Source organism: Lissotriton helveticus, chromosome 6, assembly GCF_964261635.1.
Source record: "Lissotriton helveticus chromosome 6, aLisHel1.1, whole genome shotgun sequence".
NCBI lineage: Eukaryota > Metazoa > Chordata > Amphibia > Caudata > Salamandridae > Lissotriton > Lissotriton helveticus.
The window spans coordinates 302,872,954-302,896,942 of NC_136067.1; the positions used below are offsets into that span (position 1 = coordinate 302,872,954).

General features: G+C 45.6%; 1 protein-coding gene across 2 annotated transcripts in view; it reads left to right on the top strand.

Annotated features, from left to right (window-relative positions):
* The window catches only part of OSR1 (odd-skipped related transcription factor 1), a 33,634-nt gene extending 10,784 nt beyond the window's left edge, over nucleotides 1-22,850 (top strand). For both annotated transcript variants that reach the window (XM_078647748.1, XM_078647750.1), the window contains exons 2-4: nucleotides 4,324-4,394; nucleotides 13,787-14,484; nucleotides 21,865-22,850. In XM_078647748.1, the coding sequence (XP_078503874.1) occupies nucleotides 4,324-4,394; nucleotides 13,787-14,484; nucleotides 21,865-22,000 (905 nt within the window). In that variant the 3' untranslated portion in view covers nucleotides 22,001-22,850. The remainder of the gene's footprint in view (nucleotides 1-4,323; nucleotides 4,395-13,786; nucleotides 14,485-21,864) is intronic.
* Nucleotides 22,851-23,989: the final 1,139 nt, after the last annotated feature.

Consider the following 23,989-nt stretch of genomic DNA (forward strand, 5'->3'; position numbering starts at 1 on the left):
CACACAGCGACGCAAGCCCAGCCCAGGGTCACACAGTGGCGCAAGCCCACCCAGGATCGAGCAGAGTCGCATGTCCAGTACAGGGTCACCCAGCGGAGCCCAGCCAGGGTGGAGCAGAGTCACATGCTCAGCCCAGGGTCACATCGTGGCGCAAGCCCACTCAGGGTCGAGTAGAATTGCATGCCCAGCCCAGGGTCACACTGTGGCGCACAGAGTCGCATGCCCAGCCCAGGGTCACACAGTGGCGCAGACCTTCACGCCCAGCCAGGGCCACATACCTGCAGAGGTCTAGCTCGGGGTCCAGTGGCTTAGGGCCAACCCCAGAGGGCGCAGCGGCCCTGCCCCCAGGCTCACACACCGGCGCAAGCCCAGCGCAGGGTGCAAAGAAGCCGCAGGCCCAGTCCAGGGCACATAATGGCGCAGACACGAGCCCAGGGGCTCATTCCAGCGCAGGCCTACCCCAGGGGCCACTGGGGGCTCAGGTCTTGCAAGGGGAGGTTGGGAGGGGATGGGGAGCTCAACTGCTGAGGCCCAGGTCACACATCAGAGCAGGGCCAGGGTCACACAGCAGCGCAGGGCCAGCCCTGCTGCACCCAGGGAGGGAGGGAGGAGCGCGCCCGGACAGATGGACTCCCTCAGCTTTACGGTGCGGTTCTGCGGCGGGTTTATCTTGGCAGAGGGGCTTGGGTTTCACTCGTATGTCAGTGCACTGAGGGGTCTGCTCTCAATTACTCGGCCACCGAGCCCTGTGCTTGAAAGCCGTCCCGTTTTATTGCCAGTGGATTCAGAGAGCTCTCGAGGGCCCTCTGTAAAATCCGAGATAAAGACATGTTTACACGAAGCCCAATTACAGCCGGAGAGGAACAACAGAGAGCCCGGGAGGGCGCGAGGTGTTTGCTCTCTCGCGGAGCAGACTGTACTGAAGTGTCCGAGTCACGACCTGCACCCGCCTGTGCATGCAAAAATGGCTGCATGTATACTGTATGAACATGCATGCGTGTATTAATGCATGCAAGTATGTGCGGGGGACTTGTCCGCATGAATGTCTGAGTGTGTGTGCAACGGAAGGCGTTTTATTTGCAGATTCGTTTATATATGTTTATTGCATGCACGCAAGAGTGTATGTGCATGTATGTGAATATGTCGGTGCGCATGTATGTGTATTGGAAAGCATGTATGCATGCATGTAGGTGTATCTGTTCTTACATGAGTTTTGCCGTTTAGATGTGTTTGTAAACACGTTTAGCACATGCATGTAAGCAGGAATGTGTGTAAGTGTGACAGATTACAGGCATGGTATTGCTGAATACGTATGCATCTCACTACCAGAATAGTCTGTGAACACGCAGCATTGCACCGCGTATAAGTTTAGACTTCGAACATGCATCATGTATTTGGTGATATGCCCAAAACGACCGTGCTCGTGAAACCTCCTGCCATGGCTCTGCGCCCAGTTACAAATTCTTTTTGACCCGTTTCGAATGGAGTCTGCTGGAATCGGTAAGGACATATGTAATTTTGATGAAATGTCCGGTAGAAAATTTCCAGTCATTTCCGCTGGTTACGTGTGGCTGGTTCTTTCTGCACAGGGAGGTCTTTTCTCCGTCATTGGTGTTTTTATTTCATTGGCGAATTTTGCTTGATGTTTGTTCCCACCTGCTGCGCGCAACACAACGTCCAAAAGCACATTGGTCCAAGGAAGATTCAGCGGAAAACACGTGTAAATGGCCGTTTCAACAATGCTTGAAGATTATATTCACTGACGTGACTGCGGCTTGTATATGTGCTTTATGATGAATTGCGATATATATTTTTTTAATGTGCTTTTATGCTCTTACACTGGGCCGAATAAAGATCTTTGATGAAGATGACTGCAGAACACATTAGAATGATTGTTTTTTGCGGTTGTTATGTTTGTAATTCTATCATTCCAAAACGCAATTGTTAAAACTGAAACTGCAATAATAAAATAATTGTCGCAACTAAAACTACACACATATAATAAGATTAGTAATAATAATAATAATAGCAATAGCGAACAACAGCTGACGTGCTTTCGTCATTACAGTTCATTATGCTGGGTGCGCGCCATAATTATTATTATTTTTTAAATATTGTGTTAATTTGTTCAAACGTGGTCGAACAATTGCCCTGAATTTCTAGGGACAGTTGTTTATTTTGTGCATCAAAAAGGCCTTTTGACTTCCAAACTTGTAAAAAAAATAAAAAATAAAAAAAGTAAGGTCTTCCCGTGAATTTTACCAGGGAAGTAGAATGCACCCTGCCTGCTGCTCCACTCAGACTGGCATGGAAGTGCGGGCGCTGCTCTGGAGACCGCGCGCAGTTCGGGTCACATAAACACAAATAAAACATTGCGGCTGAATGGTTTCACTTCGGAGTGTCCGGCAGCAGTGCTCCCCGGACGGTCATCTTCCCTTTTGAATGACGCGCTGCATTGGATGTGAAGGAATCCGCATTGGTGACCGGATTCACAGCCCACAGAAGCCCGTGCTCTTAGCACTAGGCACAGCGGCTGTGTCCCCCCCAAACACACCCCTGCCATGAAGCGTTGCACCAGGGGACGGGGCAGGACCGGACTGTCTCCAATTAACAGGCCGGCCCAGCAGCAGGTTGACCTCTTTTATTCCGGGTCAGCGCGGTGGCATCCACCGGCATCTCTGCGCTTTTGCTGAAAATGTGAAGTTGAGAAGATGAAATGCGCAAAGGCCTGCCTGAGATATAATGACCGCGGCGTTTTGCCTGTTGCTCAAGGAAGTGTCCGTGTGAAGAAGTTACCGTGGCGTAGTGTATGTTCAAAGGCAAGGCCAAGGCGCTTTTTCTGCGTCATAATATGATCCCGCATTTTCAAATGCGTGTGTACCCCCTGCACCCTTGACTCACTTGTCTTCTTAATATTATCCTTCAAAAGCCCACCAGGAACAATATAGACACAACAGTGTTGTTGCAGAAAGCAAAGCTCCCAGCGCCCTCTACCCATCCTGGTGCCTGAGGCGCTTTCGAAACCCTCGGCCGCACGTAACAGCGCAGCACTTTTTCTTATGAAGGATGTAAGATTCTTAATTTAAAAAATCGTAAAACGCTATGTTAAGATACGTTTGGGTAAAGTGTCCAGACTGAGCACGTCTCCGAGCTGAGATAGAGGGTGGCACGCGCTTCAGACATAGGAAGACCACCTTGATGTATCGGCTGATCCCTAGTCTGGCATTATTTTTATGGAGGGGGTGACGATGCTGCGCTCTGCAGCGCCAAGATGGACTACCGGCCACCCACTAGCGCTTAGAATGTAACAGAAAAGATTCCATGTACCTGAAGTAGCGCCTCCGCCGGGTCGGTGTGCTCATAGAATAAGCCGCGCAGAATGGCGAAGCTGCCGCTGTGCCCTGTCCCACAAAGGTGCCGCCCGAGTCCCGGTTAGGCGCCGAGACGACTGTGCCAGGGCCAACTCTAGGCCCCGGGGCGGCTGCAGCGCGAGGCCGCGTCCAAAAGCTCATACCGTGAGAACTCCAAACACAAAACAGAACTTCGAAGAGAATTCCACGGTAGGGGGATTCCGTTTCGTTGCAATTGCAAAATATGTCTACAAGAGTGCTCTACTAATGAAAATAGCAATAACAGCAGTATAAAAAACCACTGTCTTTGAGACAGGGTTTAAAGAAGAATTGCTCTAGCCTGACTTTTTTATTGCATTTATTTCGCTATCACCCCCACAGTTACCCATCATATCCCTATCATAGTTGAAATAGTTTTATTTTAAATAAAGGCAGCGGTAAACAAAAATAAACAAAACGGAAATATTGTACAATAATCAAACATTTTACAAAGGGTAACATGTTTGTCCCCAAATCTATATTTTTGAACAAGACAGTAGTTAGTGGCACCTGTAGAGTGCATCGTTTGGCGTCTGTACAATGTCAATGTGCTATTTTCTAACTCATCAGTGTTCCGTTTAGTGCCAAAATACCAGTCTGGCCACAGTGCGCTTTATAAATGCCATGAATACATAATATAATACAAATCGTGAGCTCTGGGGTGGTACAAGTCCTGCCCGAATTCGAATCTGCAGCAGGTGTGGTTACCAACTGTGTTTTTGTTTATTTATTTATGTATTTTTGGGGTAGGGGTATTTGCAATATACGCCTTCACTCTCATGTGTAATATGTTTTAATGCTTCAGTTCCACAGGGCAGGGCTTTGCCCTCGCAGTGACGTTGGGGCACGTGTACCCACCTCTCGGGAGGGCACCTGCTCGTCAGCCTCTGCACCTCACGTTGGAATAAACACGTGTTTGTGCCTCTCTCCCCAGGTGGCATCAGAAGTGAGGACCGAGCGTCTTGTCGGATTCTGCCTGGCAGCGCTGCCCAGCACGTGTCTGAGGTAAGCTATGATGCCCAAACTCACTAAGTGTGTACATAAAACCAACGCCTGCTGTGTATTTCGACCAATCTTACGTATTTGCATCAAAAGTCATAACTTGAGTCCCCGTTGTATGTTGCTAGTGGGAGTAATACCTGTGCATATTTTCATATATTTGTTATAAACGCATCAGTCCTCATTGAAACAGCACTTACATTTTTTTGTTGATTGAGGGCTGGCCACTTGCCATGGGTAGGAAGCAAACGCGAGGCCACGGATCGTGCCCTCCAAGTGTGTTCTCTCGCAGTGCTCAGCGATACCCTTATTTTTTCTTGACATGTTGTTGTTTTACAGGACAAGATAGAGAAAGAGTCAGATTTACGATGCTGCCTTATTGGAATTATATAATTTTGGAGCAAAACTTATTTTTCAAAAACTGCATTCCTGCCAACCATCAGAAGGCATGAGAATATTTTCTATTGGTTTTGTGATCGTTTCCTACTACGAATATTCTTTTGCGATATTTATGTAGCGCTAATAGCTGGAGCTTCTAGGCACTGGTTTCTGGGCGCGTCACATTCTCCTTGCACACTGAAGTGTCCAACATTGTAGCCAAGTGTCTGTGTTAGCCGCTCCCTCGCCAGCCTGCTGACTCTATGGTCTAAGATCATAGAGATGCCAGCTGACAAGACCCAGGTAGCCATCTCCCATTCTTTTCAATGTTGCCCTGGGTCATTATTCATTGTTAAGTTGTGTCTCTTCGCATCTTTGTATCCTGAAAAGTCGATGCCCCTCCCATCACACACGTGGCTGTTCTTCGGAAGGTTTTCACAAGGCTGAGTGTGGGTTTTATCTCCTTTCTGGGTTTTTTTTCCTGCAAGAGCAGCACTATAGGTCACGAACAAGTCTTTTATGTCCATGTTTACCTTTCTTGCGAGCTGAGCTCCCCTCCCCTGCCTCCTTATAGAATACAAATATTAACTAGACTGTCTCCGCCTTTCATCATAAGAAAACCCATATCATGGTTTAGTGAATGTGTTCCCATCGGGGTGACTTACCCTTTTCAGGTCATTACAGACATCGATTCCAATTCTGGACTTTGTGTTATAGCCTATTGCATTCTGGGTGTTGTAGTCTTGTTATGCCTGCACTGACAATTTTAGACAAATATACCTGAAAACAATGGTTTGTGGGAGAAAAGTCCAGGACTGTGATCAGTACCCGGAATAGCCTGGAGAGAAGTGTTCACCCTAGCTGCCCACCTCTTCATCTTGTGTCTTTAATGGAAAACGTTTTCTGTACGTTGTTTTAACTTACAAATTGAAACACGGTTGTCCAAAATTGGTCCACCGGCAGCTAATCCCGCCAGATGTGTAGGACATGCGTGAACCACGTGTTTCACCCCATCTGGACCCCTTGCGTGCACATCTGTGTGATGTAGATATCTCAAAAAGCTGACATGGGTGGACCAGCGACAGACGACCTTGACAATAAGAGCTTGTTTGGCAGTATTATATGGACCTACGATTATCTTTTCAGGTAAGCATGTCCTGTTCTTAACTGGGTGGAGGTAAGAACATTTTTTAAACAACAAGGGGGGACAGAAATGGACAATATTTAGAGGGGTCCAGTGTACTTGTCCAGGACACAAACAAGCAAGAATGTACACTGTTCCCCTGGGGTAAAACAGGTAATAAGGTCTCTCTCACAGTTAGCTGATAGTCAGCTAGAGGGTGTGGGGGTGCCGGGTGGTCAGCAAGTTCCTTGACGGAACTAAGGAAGCCTCACACAACTGATGAGCTGGATGACATGTCTCATTCAGCCTACTAGGGATGTTGTTTATATCATCGGCTTCCTGCTCCTGCGTCGGGCCGGCGCTGCAATGCCCGACGGGTAACAACAAGTGTCACTCTTTTGCGGAGGTCTTTTGTTCCTTGCCGTGATAAGTAGAAACTTGTGAGGCTTAAAAAGTGAGGTAGTGAGCAAAACAGTGAAAAATTGTTAAAAAAAGTTGGATAATCCACAGGGAAGTCTTTATTCAGGTGGTTAGCCACTTTATTAAAAGGTATAAGGAGGGGTACTGAGGACCAACGTGACTATTGGTGTGGCCTCATATCGACCCTCCATTTGGTCAACATGTTTCATGCCCAGCCGGGCAATTCGTCAGGACCGAAAAAAGTGCTCATATAAACCTAATGTGCCCCAGAGGGTGAGCTACAGGCTATTATTGATACAACCTGATAGGTCTAGGTCTAAGGAAGGCGAGGATCACTGCATCACCGTCAGACCCTTAGGAGCCAATTGGCAGTCTGCGCGGCTAGTTCCTGTGGGGACTGCGCTAGGGATATATAGCCCTTAGCGGCGTGAGATACTCGGCGGTATCACCTACCCCCACACACCGTCGGCGTGTAATGTCCGTGGAACAGCCGGAGGTAAGAACAGTAACTAAACTCTTACCTTACTGTACAGTGGTTGGTGGACGTAATGGTTATTGGGCGAGGCGCTAAATTCCATGTACAACAGTGTCTCAGACACTTTGTGATTCTCAATGGGGTCACAAATTGCGAGGGTCATGAATATTAATGAGCCTCTCGCAATTTGCGAGCCAATTGGGAATGGCAGGACCTCGCAAGTATGGTGGCTTGCTGGGCTCAGCACCCTACCCTTGGGTTTATATAGATCCAAGACATAGCAAATATTTACGCCACAAGCGCAAAAGAAGGGAACAGACAGACAATTTATTCTTTCCTGTTCTTGAAGAGGTAAGACACATCTCCAACGCTGTAAAAGGAAGACAAAGGCTAGAGTGGTGTACTTGACAACATCCCTCCAGCCTTACTGTTCACATATCAGTCACTGCCCACCGCTCTCCATTGGTGCAGTGCCCTATTGTGTTTACACAATTCACATCACTCTCCTCCCCTCCCAGAGAGCAGATATATTTTAAAGGATTAATAACTGTGTCAGGGTGTGCTCACACTTACCACAGAGTAGGCCAAATGTTAGTATTATTAAATCTGTCTGCTTGTGTTTACACACATCATCGCCCTCTTACGGGTGAGTGAACCAAATATTTGCAGTGCTGAGCGCCCAACAATGTGCAGTGCAAGTCCAGAGGAAGCAGCCCCAACTGGGACCCTCTGGCCCAGAAGGATTTGGCCCACCCGGTGGGCTACAGGTGCTGTGAACTGCGAGGTCTAAACACTGTAGGGTGTGTGAACTGCTGACCCGTGCCAGCACAAACGGCCTGTCCAGACCACAGCTGCCCCCAGACCAGTTAACTGGCCCAGACCACATCTTCCCACAGACCAGTCAACCGACCCAGACCACAGCTGCCCCCCCAGATCAGTGAACTGGCCCAGACCACATCTGCCCCGAGACCAGTCAACCGGCCCAGACCACAGCTGCCCCCAGACCAGTTAACTGGCCCAGACCACATCTTCCCACAGACCAGTCAACCGACCCAGACCACAGCTGCCCCCCCAGACCAGTGAACTGGCCCAGACCACATCTGCCCCCAGACCAGTCAACCAGCCCAGACCACAGCTGCCCCCCTAGACCAGCCAACTGGCACAGACCACAGCTGCTCCCAGACCACTGAACTGGCCCAGACCACAGCTGCCCTCAGACCAGAGAACTGGCCCAGAACACATCTGCCCCCATACCAGTCAACTGGCCCAGACCACAGCTGCCCCCCAGACCAGTTAAATGGCACAGACCACAGCTACCCCCAGACCAGTGAACGGTCCCAGACCACAGCTGCCCCCAGACCAGTGAACTGGCCCAGACCACAGCTGCCCCAGAACAAACGGCCCAGACCACAGCTGCCCCCAGACCAGTCAAACGGCCCAGACCACAGCTGCCTCAGACCAGTCAAACGGCCCAGACTACACCTGCCCCAGACCAGTCAACCAGCCCAGACCACAGTTGCCCCCCCATACCAGTGAACTGGCCCAGACAACAGCTGCCCCCAGACCAGTCAACCGGCCCAGAGCACAGCAGCTCCCCCAGACCAGTGAACTGGCCCAGACCACTGCTGCTCCCAAACAAGTGAACTGGCCCAGACCACAGCTGCCCCCAAACCAGTCAACCTTCCCAGATTGCAGCTGTCCCTAAAACAGTCAACACACCCAGCCCACAGCTACTCCCAGACCAGTTAACTTGCCCAGACCACAGCTGCCCCCAGACCAGTGAACCGTCCCAGACCACAGCTGCCCCAGACCAGTGAACCATCCCAGACCACAGCTGCCCCCTGACCAGTGAACCGCCCAGACCACAGCTGCCCCCAGACCAGTCAACTGGCCCAGAGCGCAGCACCCCCCCCCCAGACCAGTGAACTGGCCCAGACCACTGCTGCTCCCAAACCAGTGAACTGGCCCAGACCACAGCTGCCCCCAGACCAGTGAACCGACCCAGACCACAGCTGCCCCCAGATCAGTCAACTGGCCCAGAGCACAGCAGCTCCCCAGACCAGTAAACTGGCCCAGACCACTGCTGCTCCCAAACCAGTGAACTGGCCCAGACCACAGCTGCCCCCAGACCAGTGAACCGACCCAGACCACAGCTGCCCCCCCAGACCAGTGAACTGGCCCAGACCACATCTGCCCCCCTAGACCAGCCAACTGGCACAGACCACAGCTGCTCCCCCAGACCAGCGAACTGGCCCAGACCACTGCTGTTCCCAAACCAGTGAACTGGCCCAGACCACAGCTGCCCCCAAACCAGTCAACCTTCCCAGATTGCAGCTGTCCCTAAACCAGTCAACCCACCCAGCCCACAGCTACTCCCAGACCAGTTAACTGGCCCAGACCACAGCTGCCCCAAGACCAGTCAACTGGCCCAGAGCACAGCAGCCCCCCCAGACCAGTCAACTGGCCCAGAGCACAGCAGCCCCCCCAGACCAGTGAACTGGCCCAGACCACAGCTGCCCCCAGACTAGTGAACCGACCAAGACCACAGCTGCCCCCAGACCAGTCAACTGGCCCAGAGCACAGCAGCCCCCCCAACAATAAAGATTTGAGGAAACTGCCAAAGCAAAACAAGCCCTGACAAAGCCAAAGTGCTGGGGTGATGCCAGACCTATTGGCCTCGTCGATAGTTAGCATTATGCAGTTTTTATACAGTGTAGATCTCAACAGTTCTTCGATGTTTTGGACGCTTTAGTTATCACTCCTACCGCTTGCTCCCTGACCTGTGCACCTGTAATTAACCTGTCCTTTCTCACATCGGATCTATTGGTCACTAATTCTTGCTCCCAGAGTCAGAGCGCTGGACGTTAAACTGAGCCAGTGTTCCTTTCTCAGAGCCTCATTGTCCCTGTGTTTTCACCTGCCCCTCCCCCCCTCTATTCCCCCACCCCCAAGGAGCCGCTGCATCGGCACCCCCCTATTCACAAGGCCCTTCTTACCTGTCCCTTCATCTAACCCTGACAGTACACTGATGCGTAAGCGAGTTACACTTTTTAGTGCACGAGATTATTTTTGTATTAGGTGTATAAAGGCACACCCTTTTCGCACCTTTTGGAATTCATCGACTCGTTTTCCTGCGTCTGTAACTTCAGTCTGTTATTGTTCAAACGTGATATTGTGACTTATTGTGTCACCATAATTAAGTTGGCATATTTCACAGCGCGCACCTACATCTGGCATTTTACTAGTGGTTTTCCATTAATGGTGATTTCTTTCCAAGGCATTTCTGTCTTCCAATAGCAGTTCAATGCTTGTGGAGCACTGCAGTGCAGGCCTTCGAAGTAAAGGACAGAATTGATCTATGTACCTAAATAGGTTTTCACATATAATTGGCGTGATTTACAGTTGGTGTAGCTACGTCGCCAACATGTGTTTTTTTTTAAGTCAATGCCGTACATCTGCCTAATAAGATATTGCCTAATATTTCTGATTGTGTCTATTGTGTGTTTTTTTTAAGTTTTAAACGTTAGCGGGAAAAACCCCTGAACATCCACTATTTCACAAAACATTACTAAATTCCGGCACCAGGGAGAGACGACGCATGCCCTGTCTATTTATAGTTGACATAAACTATCCTAAAATAATATTCATTCTCAAGTGTTAATGCAATCCGTGGACGATACCATAATTTCTGTTTGGATCTTAAATATCTTTAAGCAAGAAGCATATTAAGGATTGCGAGATCATTTTTGTGTGCAAACACAGGATTGCATGTGCAGGACTAACTGCAGGCATAATTGTTATTTCACGGGTTCAGGTGGGGCTCGATTCATCAGACCTGTGTAGGAATGAGAAAGGGATGATGAAAACTGTACAAAAAAGTAGTTTCTTTCACAGAGGTTCTCATTAAGTGGATTTATTTCCTACGAGACGAGAAAATATTGTTTTCTTATCAGGTTCGACACATACGAACTGTCTTCGAAATAAGAAAGTTGTAAATAGATTAAACGAGAGAAAGTACTTTCTACCAGAGCGTCCACCAGTTTCTAAAATGCAAAGATTTATTTGGCACTTTTTAAACTTTTTGTAATATGAAACAAAAGATGTTTACATGGTAAAAAGGAGAGGCATGTTTTTTACACTTGAACCGGAACTTGCTATATAAAAAGATTAAGAAACATGCACGGTCAAGATGCTCTATTTTACAGACATCACGTGCACCGACCTATTAGTTTGAATAGTCTGTGTATGCTATACAAAGGCTCGAAAACACAATTTCCGTTATAACCTAACTGCTTCCGGGACATACCAAAAAAGGTCCTCTTTCCAGTGTCATGCTTGTATCCTATTCGCGGGTGCACGAGCTCGTCTTGGCGCCCGCGTGCTGGGGGCGGAGTCGAAGGGCCCTTTGTTCTTCACAGGCCTCCCGTTTGTAAACATCCCCCCCCCCCCATGAGTTTGGCCTCACGTGGCGTGACCTCATTCTTGCATCCCTTCTTCCAAGTTTATAAGGCAGCCTCCCAAACCAAATGGCGCAAACGCCTGTTTATTAATAAAAGAAAATTACAAAATAGGCTTTATCAGGAGTACAACACGTTCTAGAAAAACAGAGGCAGACGGTGTTTGGGCTTCCATTGGCATGATGTTGTTCCTTTACGCGTTCCCATTGTTCTGTAAAGGAACTGTATATGGTAAACCGACTTTGTCCCCTTTTGGCCCTTGGGACAGGAACATCTCGCAGTTGTAATAAGTCTGTGCGTTCCAAAGGCGGCGATTGACTCCTGGCACATTTTTAATATGTCTGGCGCCATTTACATCTTTAAGGCACCTGTCCTGCTGGGAGTGTCTGCCTGCTTCACACTGCATGTTCCTGTTTGACGTTACAATTGGCCAGTCGAGGATGGTTTGTACTGGATCCAGTTATTGGCAAGCAAGTGCCTTTGATAATGAACTGGCATACTGAAAATTACAGTTGATCCTGGGCGCAGCATATTTAACCAGTAGCATTTCCCATGGGGTTTTCCACTGCGGTCATGTGCGTCCTTTATCGAGAAACTTTTATCTACAGCTGGAGACTCAGACACACTCATCCGAAATATCCACCGTGGACGGTTCTGTACCATTGGCAATTTTACCCTTCAAAAGTGAAACCGCCATATAGCAAAACCAATTTATGCTTTTCAAAATAACAACATGCAAATCATATCCATTAAAATCCTTATTCTCAAAATGTTCTCATCAATATATATTTTGAATGCCTTTAAACCTGACTAGGATGAACTATTCAGGAGGTTGCCAAACCCAGCTATAAAAAATATGTATTTCTCGTGACTGTTGATTTACTCCATCCTGCCCTATGGTTGAGGTGTTTGCTGATGAATCCCTGATCCCTGTGATCTGCAGGAAGGCTCCACTGATGTTGGCCAAAATTCATCGCGCTTGCCGTCCATCAGAAACACTGATGTAAAAAGACATGGCCTATGGATGAAAGTAAAATGGAGATTCTGATAATAGCACATAATCAATGTTACCTGGGTGGTCTTCTGTCCCAGGCAGCACAATCTGGTGACATTTTTGACTCAAAGGTTCCTTTGAACCCAAGGTGTTAGCTGCAGCTGAAGTAGCACACTTTTTATCTCTTTATTCTTTTAACATGGTATCCTTTATAAGCGGCAGCTCACAGTATCGGGCTTGTTCTGGCTTATGTACTATCTAGACGTCCCCTAGTGCTCGACAGCCCATGTCCGTTTCCCTCAGTGTTCGATGACCAAGGTGTAGGCCTTCCAAAACAGAGACATCTGAGTGGTGTTCGATCTGCAAAAGTACTACCACATATACTTCAAATTGGTTAGCCAAATGTGGCACTTCTGGACAAAAATGTGCTGCACGCCATTTGGAAACATATTGACATCATCCCACATAGTTATCACTTTCTCGTAAAAAGAATAGTAATCTCTTTGGTCTACAAGTGATCCAACGTTGTCTACAGGGTGTAGAAGAGCAGTGGCGGCTGCCTCTGTATGGGGGTGGTAGGGCGGCGGGAGGGGGAAAGGTATGATATAAAAAAAAATGTACTTACCGTCTTTGCCATTGCCGCCCCCCCCCCCCTCTCTCTCCTCAGTCCTAGCAGAGCGCTGGAAGCACCCAGTCTCCCGGACTCTCCCAGCCAAACACGACGCTGCAGGAGCAGCGGTGTGATTGGTCTGTGTGGCTAAAACGGACACTCGGGCAGAAACTGGGAAGCTGGTCATGTTCTCCACACAGCCCAATGGAGAACATGCCAAGTGCGCATGACTGTTTAGACGGCCCCAGAGGGCCGACCAAGCCGTCACGCGCACTTAGGGAGGGAGTGCAAACCACTCCTGCTACCCCTGATGGTGGGGAGCCTAGCCCCACCCCTCCCGACCTGGCTTGAGTCGGAGTCCCACAAAGAAAATGATAATAACTGCTTGTTATTATCATTTTATTTTTCTTTGCACTGCTCAATGAGCAGTGGGGCGACGCTCGAGCTGCCACTGAAGAAGAGATATTAAGCCCCACTACTTGGGTGTTGACACTCTGGAATAGAGAGTCAACAACCATAGTTGTGAGCTTAAGACCTTGATTTGGCAGGAGCATTGTTGTTGAACCAGTTACCCAACCGGCTACACTCAACAACCTTACTTAAATGCTTTACGAATATGGTAAAAAGGCAAACATTAAATGTGGAAAATGTACTTTGATGTACTCTGAATTGTATATGTTTATTTTATTTTATTATGTGATATTTGTTTGTTTTAGTGTATCACTCGCTGCTAGTAATTTACTGTGTAGACATTATTCATGAATTATTTGTAGGCACCTACAATACAGTTTTAGTACAGACATTTGTTGCACTTATGCAAATAAAAGTACAATACTGATATATGCATTGTTGGTACTGAATGTGTGCAGCTGTTATATACATATCACATTGTCACTTTTCCTTCTCTTGTAATTTACTTCTGGCATACTTATTCTTTTTAGGCACGTTCTCCTGGACCCCTGGATCATTTAAAGAAGACCAACCACAAAGGAGCTGCCATGGGTAGCAAGACTCTGCCAGCCCCTGTGCCCATTCACCCTTCGCTGCAGCTGACCAACTACTCGTTCCTGCAGTCCTTCAATGGGCTTCCAGTGCCAGCTGACCACCTGCCTAACATCTACGGTTTCAGTGCCCTTCATGCGGTCCATCTCCACCAGTGGACCCTAGGGTACCCTACTATGCATTTACCTCGATCCACCTTCTCCAAAGTACCAGGGGTGTCCGGGTTGGTGGACGCCAGGTTTCAGCTGCCGGCCTTCCCCTTTTTTCCTCACATGATCCACACCAAACAAGAGTCTGCAAATGGCTCTCTGAAAGTGAAACCAAGGTTTGATTTTGCCAACCTTGCAGTGGCAGCTACCCAAGAAGACCATTCAAAGCTGGGCCAGCCAGATGGACGCGGCTCTCCTGCCTTGAACTCTCTTCTGGATGTCACCAAACTCTCCTCCGAGAAGAAGCCAACTCGAGGCAGGCTGCCTTCCAAGACTAAGAAGGAGTTTGTGTGCAAGTTTTGTGGCAGGCACTTCACTAAGTCTTATAATCTTTTGATCCACGAAAGAACCCATACTGATGAGAGACCCTACACATGTGACATTTGCCATAAAGCATTCAGAAGACAGGACCACCTTAGAGATCACAGGTATGATAGCTGACTGTGTGTTAGTGAGATTTCAAGAGCATACCTTCACCTTTGAAATCCAACTGAATGTTATGAGTGAAGGCAAGACCACATGTTTTGAACTATATGTGTGATTTAACTCAATGTTTATGCTTTCAAAAATGCCCACCTTAGAAAGACAACTCTGTCACTTGTCAGCTGCAAATACTTTTTTTTCCAGGACTATGGACTACATACTAACTCCTTTCTAGATTCTTTCTATGCAAATATATCTAGACTGACTATGCTATAAATCGTTTCTCTAATCCCGTTACTAATAGTAGTGGGAAAAATAGTGAAAATTCTGCATTTTTAATTCTTAAGATATCTTTTATAAATATTTGGAAACTTCTTAAACTTTTGTAATAGAAAATGCAAGCACATTTAAATTTTGGTCGGACATTGTTCGTGCAAAAAAATTGAAGCTGATACATTGTTGCACAAACATTTTTACATAGGAGAATTTAGGTGAAAGTCAAAAACTTTACTATTTTATAAAGTCCAAATTGTGCAGTTTGCCAAAATCTGCTAGTGCCATTGCATATTTACCATATGTATGTGTCACTATTTGAAAGTTATACATTGCGATATACCTGTGAAATAGGCTTTTTGGCAATGTAGATCATTAAGAAATGTTCTTCCATGAAATGGCTAGACTTGATTTCAACTTGTGAAAACTGAAACCAAATCCTTCACATTAGACATGAACTGGTCTACTTGGAATCTGCTTCACTGTCCCTTAAAGGCACAGAATTTGTTTGCTGATTGGGCCTGAAACGCACCCCTAGGTGACTGACTAAGTTAGCACAAACCAGGGCTGTGGTCGAAACTTGTCATACTTCGTGGAGCCTCAAAGGTTCCTTTTTGTGCTTGTAGAAACCCAAACTTTAGGTGGCCAGTTAGCAAAATACAACATTGAGGGGCATGTTCTTCTTATCATACTCAATGAAGAGTTTCAGGTACAATTTCTACTAGGAATATTTGTAGGACCATGTAGCTACCACTCCAGGACTACGTAACTACCACTCTAGGATCATGTAGCTAAAACTCCAGGACTACGTAACTTCCACTCTAGGATCTTGTAGCTACCACTCCAGGACCATGTAGCAACACGTTAGAACCATGTAGTCACCACTCTAGGGTACGTAACAATCATTCTAGGACTATGCAGCCACCTCTATAAGAACATGTAGCCACCACCCTAGGACCATAGAGCCACCACCCTAGGACCATAGAGCCACCACCCTAGGACCATGTAGCCACCACCCTGGGACTATGTAGCTACAATTTCAAACTGTGTTCTGAGGCTCAAACCAGTCAGAATATAATTTTTTAATTGTTAAAAACGCTGCTGCATTTACACTGATCTCTGATCTTTCACTTAGCATCATCTTAATATTTATATTCCTGATATAATGATATCTAGTAGTGCTTAATAACAGGAAGCAAACAAATTGCCCTAATCGATTTTTTTGCAGGTTTCTCACTGCCAATATCCACCAGGACAGCTATTTGTAAAACCACATTTGGCTTGGTTGCTTGCTACCGGCCTCATGCCACACTGCCTTTCCATGTTTATAAATCAGCACTAGGTCGGCATATTTTCAGAAAACTTCAACCATAACACTAAAATGTTTTCTGACTGAGTGCTTAGAATTTTAGAAGACAGCATACACCCCCAGAGCCCAGGGAGTGCAAGGAGCTGTTACTTTTCACAATAATTGAAAGGTACCACAATTATATGAATTATGCCTTTTTGTAGGCTCACTGATCACTTTCAAAACCTGTCAGCCTACCGGTCTCAATGGATCTTTTTTCCCAAATATTTGAATCAATGAGGCAATGCCAGAGGCAATTTTCATTGCATCACATACATTGTCCAAAACAAGACACTGTCCTGCCTGTATGTGGGCGAGAATGCAAATGAGAGTGAGCGAGTCAGTGAAGGAAAGTACATGGATCTGTGTGTAGTGTTCCTCCATGGATGCGTACATCACCTGTCCCAATACATTGATCATTTAGAGAATATTTTTCTAGCCTTTTCCAAAGAGGTTGTAGAAGGGTGAGACCTACAAGTTAAGAAGCGAACAAATAGAGAGGATTGCATGTTAAGTATAATAAAGAAAAGCCATGGCAAAAAAAGGCTTTCACAAAGAAGGTGTGACACAAATGTTGCGCTTAATTCCAATCCCTAATTCTAACGCCCACCCTTGCAGAAACCACAACACATTCCTTAAAACCTAATTTTAAAACTAACACCTAACCCTAATCATTACCCATAATCCTTACTCTTACCCCGCCACAAACCCTTAACTATAACCCTACGCCTTAAGTACAATTCTGTTGTTTAGACTTTTTGAATAGTATTTTAAACTCTCTCTATATTGCTAAATACTTTAAAAAAAACTACATTTATGACACAACATTCTTTTTTGCCCAACATGTATATTGCAAACGCCATGGAACCCTAGCACCCAGAATGAAAATCTCTCCATAACAGAAATCTGGCTTTAGGACTACTATATACATTTCCATTCTCTCTTTAGAATCCACTATTCAGTAGTAATGCCATTTGAGCACTTGATCATCAAACCCAGACCCTTAAACACGAACATATTGTGCATTAGGGCCCTTGCTGTAGATTCAGGTCTAGATTTATTAAATGTTGCGCAGGCTCTTGTGACGCACCAGCAGGATTTTATAATGGTGTTTAACCTGATGGAATGCTTTACGTTGCTTTGCTCCATGCGAGCACCTGCCCCAAACCTTAGTAAATAATATCCACCCAGTGTCCATTTATAATGCTACCTATGTTGTTAGAATTTTTTTTATAAAGGCAAATAACATTGCATAGGTTGAAATGCTTGCACAAAAGGGAATTTCTCTGGGCAGCCTTGCCTTCCATCATTGTTTTATTTAGCCCGTATGTGCATAAAAGGAAGAGGACCAACCATTTGCAGATAAGTCTTGGCCATACACTTTAATGGAGTAGTCTAGTCCAAAACGCTGGGCATGTCTCTTCTGCACAGGGATTCAAGCGACCCGAGCCATATTTAGGTCTTTTTGGGCTTGCAAAGTAAATGTAGCCTGAGCGGCACAATTGCACAAGTCCGGGACCACTAAGGTCTTTAACTTACCAATCCACCCATAGGTCTACAATGCACATAAATGCGGTTATTTTAGAGACAGCTTGTCGTAGTGGACCCTGAGGCTGAGAATCAAGTCCTGTCTGAATGTTTATTGCTCACTACACACTCCCCATCTACTCCCATGGTAACCTTGTCCGGCTCTCTGACCCACATTGATCCCCTCCACCATCAGAACCTCTTCTCTATCTGACTTCTTGATTAGCAACACGTTAGAGTACATAACACTACCCCCTCAGCAACTATCTTTAATCCAATAATGTCCTGACTCAATTTGTGACTGTGTAATAAACTGCACAGCATTCTAAGTCCCCACCATGATGGGTGCATTTCTTATGACCTCTTCAACTGCATGCTCAGATCAACCTTCAGTTCTGGCTATCTTCCTTAACCGCCTCTATCCTCACTCACAGTCCTGGTTCACGTTGGTCACCTGTGCTAAACAATTACAGTGAATGCAGTAAGTCTCTTACCCAGGAAACACGACTCCTACAACACGCAACTCAGCTTCAATCCTTGATGCAGCCAAATGAGTGTACTACCTAGACCTTATTTACTCCCTAACATCTTGCCTACAGAAGCTATATTCATGGCCACTGGGGTTATACAGTGGAAGAGGGCTAAATTATGTGGCAGGGTTGACTAAATGATACTGCAAGAAAAGGCAAATTATGAGGCATAAGGCAGAACATATAGTGATGATATTAATTCATTATTTTGTAATTTTTGCCTTTGTTAACATTTTCTCACTAAATGTTTCACCTAATTTGTATCACTTTAACACCTAAATCCAGCAATAAGCTACTAAAAGATGAGTACTCAACCTTTGCGTAGAACGTTCCTCTGTGCGGCTACACATGGCACTATTTCTTTAGTAACTTTCGATACGTTTGAGCCAGGATCAAAGTTTTTTTGTTAAAATCTGCAATTTATGCAGCAATAATAAAATATGTGACGTGCGGCAAATCCATTCTTATGTTGAAATTGCTGAAGCCACAGAATCACGGAATTCAAGCATCCCTGCCTATATGGCATGACTGACTCCCTCCTTTCCCATGTCACCTAGACCAACCGCACAATTACTTTTGTATACAAACTTTCTTCATTGTAGATACTCATTGTGCAATTTTCTCAAGTACCCATCTCTCCCACACCCCTCCTTCTCTTCCTTCTGTAGGACACATATCTACTATTTCTACCCTACTTTTCCTGTGGAACTGAACTTTCTCATGTGCTCAGCGACCCCCCCATGGACCCTTTCGATTATATTCCCCAACCAGATTTTAAACGTCTGGCTGTATCTTTCAATTTCTTACCTGCCCTATGTCTTTCTTTTTACTTTCTGTCATGCGGGCTGTTTTTGTAGCTGTTCGTGGGCCTGTTTTGCAGCCTACTGGACCAGTCCTTGCTGTTAATTTCCCTGATATTAAAACAAACATTGACTACTGCAAGCTCAAACCCCTACTTTCTCCTGTACCTCCCCAAAACAATTGTACAGCGTGTCTTTCTTTGCCGGTTCAAAATTGCCCTAATTTGCAAACGTGGGACACATTTTTAGCTATCTGATTCACTTACAGGGGCCACTTTTATTTTGGTGCCTGGGGCTATTTTCGGTCCTAGTCTGACCATGCCCACAACTCAAGCATTGTCACAGTCATCTCTTTTACATTCTTATTCACCTTCAACTCTCTACATCTCTCTACTCAGTCCCTTGCTACCATGTTTCAAAACATTTCCTCAATAGGCCTCTCACTTGGGCTCTGGATTAGTTTTTCCACTGCTCTTTCTCAGTCTCCTGCTAATCCTTACTTTTGGTGCCTAACCACTAACACTTGGTGTACCCTGCAGCTCACACCTTGAACTTCTCCTTTTGCATCTGTCTTCTCCATTAGTGATAGTACATTTTCCTTTGGTTCTCATAGCATCTATGCACCCACAAAACGCTCTTTTTCTCCTTCCCCTCTCCATTTCAAACAAAATATTTTGGCTTTCTAACTGTTGTAGGTCAGTAGGGAACACTCCACTCGCTTATGCTCAACTCCTGTGAGATCCCTTTACTTCCTTATCTCAGCTACGCCCCTCTCGTGCCTCCTTCCCCCATTATACCTAAAAACCTGTCCTAAGCCCGATACCAAGGAGTCCACTTTAATTCCATGTACAACACAACCATTTCAGCCTCTATGACAGTAGCTAAATTCCAGATGCTAAATATTTAAAAATAAATATATATGCCTGCCATTCCCTTTTCAAACAACTAGCTCCCCAATCAATGCATTGAGATTAAACAAACTGGACTATTTTAACAGGGACCGCCTCATTTCACATTCTAATAATATGACTAAATCATCATAACGTCGAACTGCATGCTATTTATCTGGCCCAGAATGTGTACCACCTTATACCACTGGCATTCAGCCATTTGGCTGCCTGCCATGCCAGGCCACCTCTCCCCATGCCACACAGCTGGCTTTGCTTTACATCCCACACCATCCCAGATGCCCAAACAGCACCCCTCCTCCTTGCTGTAGTAATATCATAATTTTCACCCTCTAAGTTCAGATCTTTCAGACTATGGGCCTGAATACAATCTTGGCGGCTGGGATACCCCGTCACAAACATGCCGGATATCCAACCACCTTATAACAAGTTCCATTGTATATAATGGATCATAATACGGTGGACGGGATAGCCTTCAGGTTTGTGATAGAGTATCCCATCCGCCAAGTTCGTAATCAGAATCTATGGCCTCTCTTCTGGAGCGATGTGCCGTACTGACCGAACACTAAGCCCGCCCTCCCTGATTTCAGGTGCCTCCATTAATTTCCAGTTGCTGAACAGAAAATCAAATTATGGTTAAACTCTGAGTAATTTGTTCTTAAATGCTTTAAACTATTTTGACTCGATTATTGTCTAACATACTGTGGGGCTGATTCACTAAGGGCCTCTGCACTCATGGCGGGGGCCTCACAGTCGTGGTGGAGGGGGCCCGCAGTCATTGCGGGTCCTTTGTAATGAGTGACTGCAGTGAGGAGGGCCCCCATGACTGAGGGGGCTCCGCCATGAGTGCAGAGGGCCTCTGTGAATCAGCCCAGTGTTTGTGTGCCACTGATCAAATTACCATGTATCATCATCTCATAGCATAACATAGCATAGCATAACATAACTTAGCATAGCATAACATAAAATGGCATCACTTAACATAACATAACATAACATGGCATAACATAACATAACATGGCATAACATAACTTAGCATAGCATAACATGGCATAACTTAACATGATATAGCATGACATAACATAACATTGCATAACTTAACATGACCTAACATAGCAGAGCACAGCATAACACAGCGCGGCATTACATAACAGATATGTTTAAAGAGTGCACATGTTTGTATCACAAGGGGAATATGGTCGCTCTTGACAGATAAAATAATTGTTTCTCAACCCAATGGTCCTCGTTTTATTGAAAGGCTGAAGGGCAGAGTCGACCACCGAGATATGAGTCTATGACCTTTGTGTGAAACAAAGATCCATGCACAGGGTGCATTACTTCACTCAGTCACCAGCACCTTGATGTAATCAGTTGAACTGTGAATGAACTTCTGTAAGAAATGCTACAAAGTTCAATTAATACAGATACAAAAACTCAGTTTATGCATTTACGAGCTTCTAATGTCAGCTCTCCTAGAATGATCCCTAGATTATGGCAATGCAGAAAGCATGATCAGGCAGACACAGGCTGTGGACCTGGTGAAATGTGGGCACACCTTACGAGTACACGCTTACACACAGCCCGGTACCTGTAAATAAATATTGGGTCACATTTACCAGACGGTATGATATAACTAGTACAATAAAATCATGAAACATCAAAATTCCCCAGTAATAAAGATCGTTTGCATCTTGTTAATTATCAGTGGTTTGCTGAGATGTGGGGAGGTGACCTGAGGTTGGGGTGGGGAGGAAGTGTCCTGAGGGCAGCACCTTGATGCAACACTTCCGGTTCCCACATCATCCACGATCCAGAAACTGTGGGAGCCACAGGGACCAGGAAGTGTGGAGTACTTGAGCTCTTAGGTTGTTTACTCAGTGTGGCTTGCCTAGCCCAGCCAGTCCACAGAGCTCCTAGGCGTGAAAGCAGATTCTGTGAGTCTTTGACATGCCTGTAAAATCATATTATTCATTTTAATATCTGCCTTCTTTAATTTCAGATATATCCATTCAAAGGAAAAGCCATTCAAGTGTCAGGAGTGCGGGAAAGGATTTTGCCAATCCAGAACTCTTGCTGTGCACAAAACACTACACACACAGGTCAAGGAACTCAAACCCACCAAAATAAAATGCTGAGATGCTGTTGAGCAAGAACTGGTGTTGCTGGTGTTTTTAAAAGACACAGTTTCACAGCCAAACGTGGAAGAGTACTGCCGACCAAGCGAACACTGCACAAACTATGCATTAAGGACAATTCAGTTGGAAGAGAGCGATACCTGGACAACATGTACTTTGAACAAGACCAACCAAATAAATATAAATTTACAGTCTGCCTTGGATAGACATCTTTCTCTTGCAAATCTTCTAACTTTAAAAAAAACGGCGGAATTATCACTATTGGCAATTTCGTCAGCTTGTACTTTTTGCAGCCATTAGCGCACATGAAAACTCAGAGCACAACTTATAGGGATAGGCAAGGAGCTTGTGTTTCTCTGCATTTTTGTGGAATAGCCTAAAATTCTGGTCAAGGTGTGTTTTCTTGCAGTGATACCAAATAACAAGACTTTTGTGGGATGCGTGAAGCAATGCAGTGGCTCAAAGAGGCAAAGATTGCAAGCGGACTGGGGACTGCGCAATCAATGTACTGGTGTGTAGGACTCGGAGCCCTGGTCTGCTGCCTTCAGAGAGGCTGTCACACTTAACCTGCTGTGTGTGTCAGTTATCGACAATCACCTGGACACCTTCTCGCACAAAAGGATGTTCTTTTCCTTCAACCAAAGCTACCAGGATCTTGAAAGAGGTCATGAAAAGGGCTGCAGTTTAGACCCCAAATATTCTACTGCAAGCTTTACCAGCAGTGTGTAAATAAGACATTCCAATGTTTTTAATATGAATATTGTTGTATGGCACTTTATGCTGATTATTGGTAATTATCATTTATCACTGGATTTCTAAATGTATGAAATAAACTGTTTTACAGGCTCTAATTATCCAAGAGTTTATAATGGGTTCTGTATACTTTCTTTACGTGGCCTTGAAGATGACATTCCAGAGGGAGCAGGGTGACACAAAACGCACGTCTTCTTTGGTTTTCCACCAAAAGACGTAAATGATCGCTGTAGGGGGCATATTATCAAGGGGGTTTATCTCCGCTTTTTTGGCTTTAAAAGCCAAGAAAGCGGAGATAAAATTATCTCCCTATTACCTAGCTGTCGCTAACACCAGTTAGCGACAGCTAGTAGGAGATAGCGACCATCTTGGGCCTCACTTTGCATGTCAGTGATATTTATCACTAATGACATGCAAAGTGGGCGTGCCAAGATGTTAGCGACTGGAAACAGTCGCTAACATCGCTATCTCCTATTACCAACTTATGGAGATATTCGCGCTAAGCGCGAATATCTCCAAAAGCTAACACCTGCCCTGAGCAGTTCTTAGCCATGTTATCCAATGGGAGGTGGATAACATGGCTAAGAGCATTAGCTCGGTAATGCATGAATATCGCTGACTTTTCAGCGATATTCATGCATTGCGGCCGTTTTTTATCGCATTTGCGATAAACCTTGGTAATACCAAGATTTATTTGCGATAAAAATCGCCGCAGCTCAGCGGTAAATTTTTGTCTCTAACCAAGCAATAGCGATAATTATCGCTATTGCTTGGTAATATGCCCCTCGATTCGAAACATGGCTAGTCAGTGTTTAGATGCAAGTAAAGTTACTAAAAAAGTTTTGTTTTCCCCTTTTCTTATATCAGAGCAAAAAATTGTGTTTTGAAGCAGTAGAATTTAGGTGCAGATCTTCCGCCTTTCCTGTAATGATGGTGTGACAACGACCTTTCCACCCTTTCCTCATATGGTAAAGGACCAGTCGAGGCACTCATTTACCTAGCGCATGTTACACATCCCAACAACATCTTTTTACCCTCCTCTATCCACAAGGACAACGTGAGTATTGGTTACAGATATCACAATCTCAGGCCATGTTTTATTTACGAAAACATGCAAAGTAAAAACTGGATTTTCTGCGTGACGGAAACAACACACCACAAAAAACTATTTACATGATTTTTACATAGACCCCCAGTGTTAACATATCAGTTAGACATTAACCCACCTATCCCCAA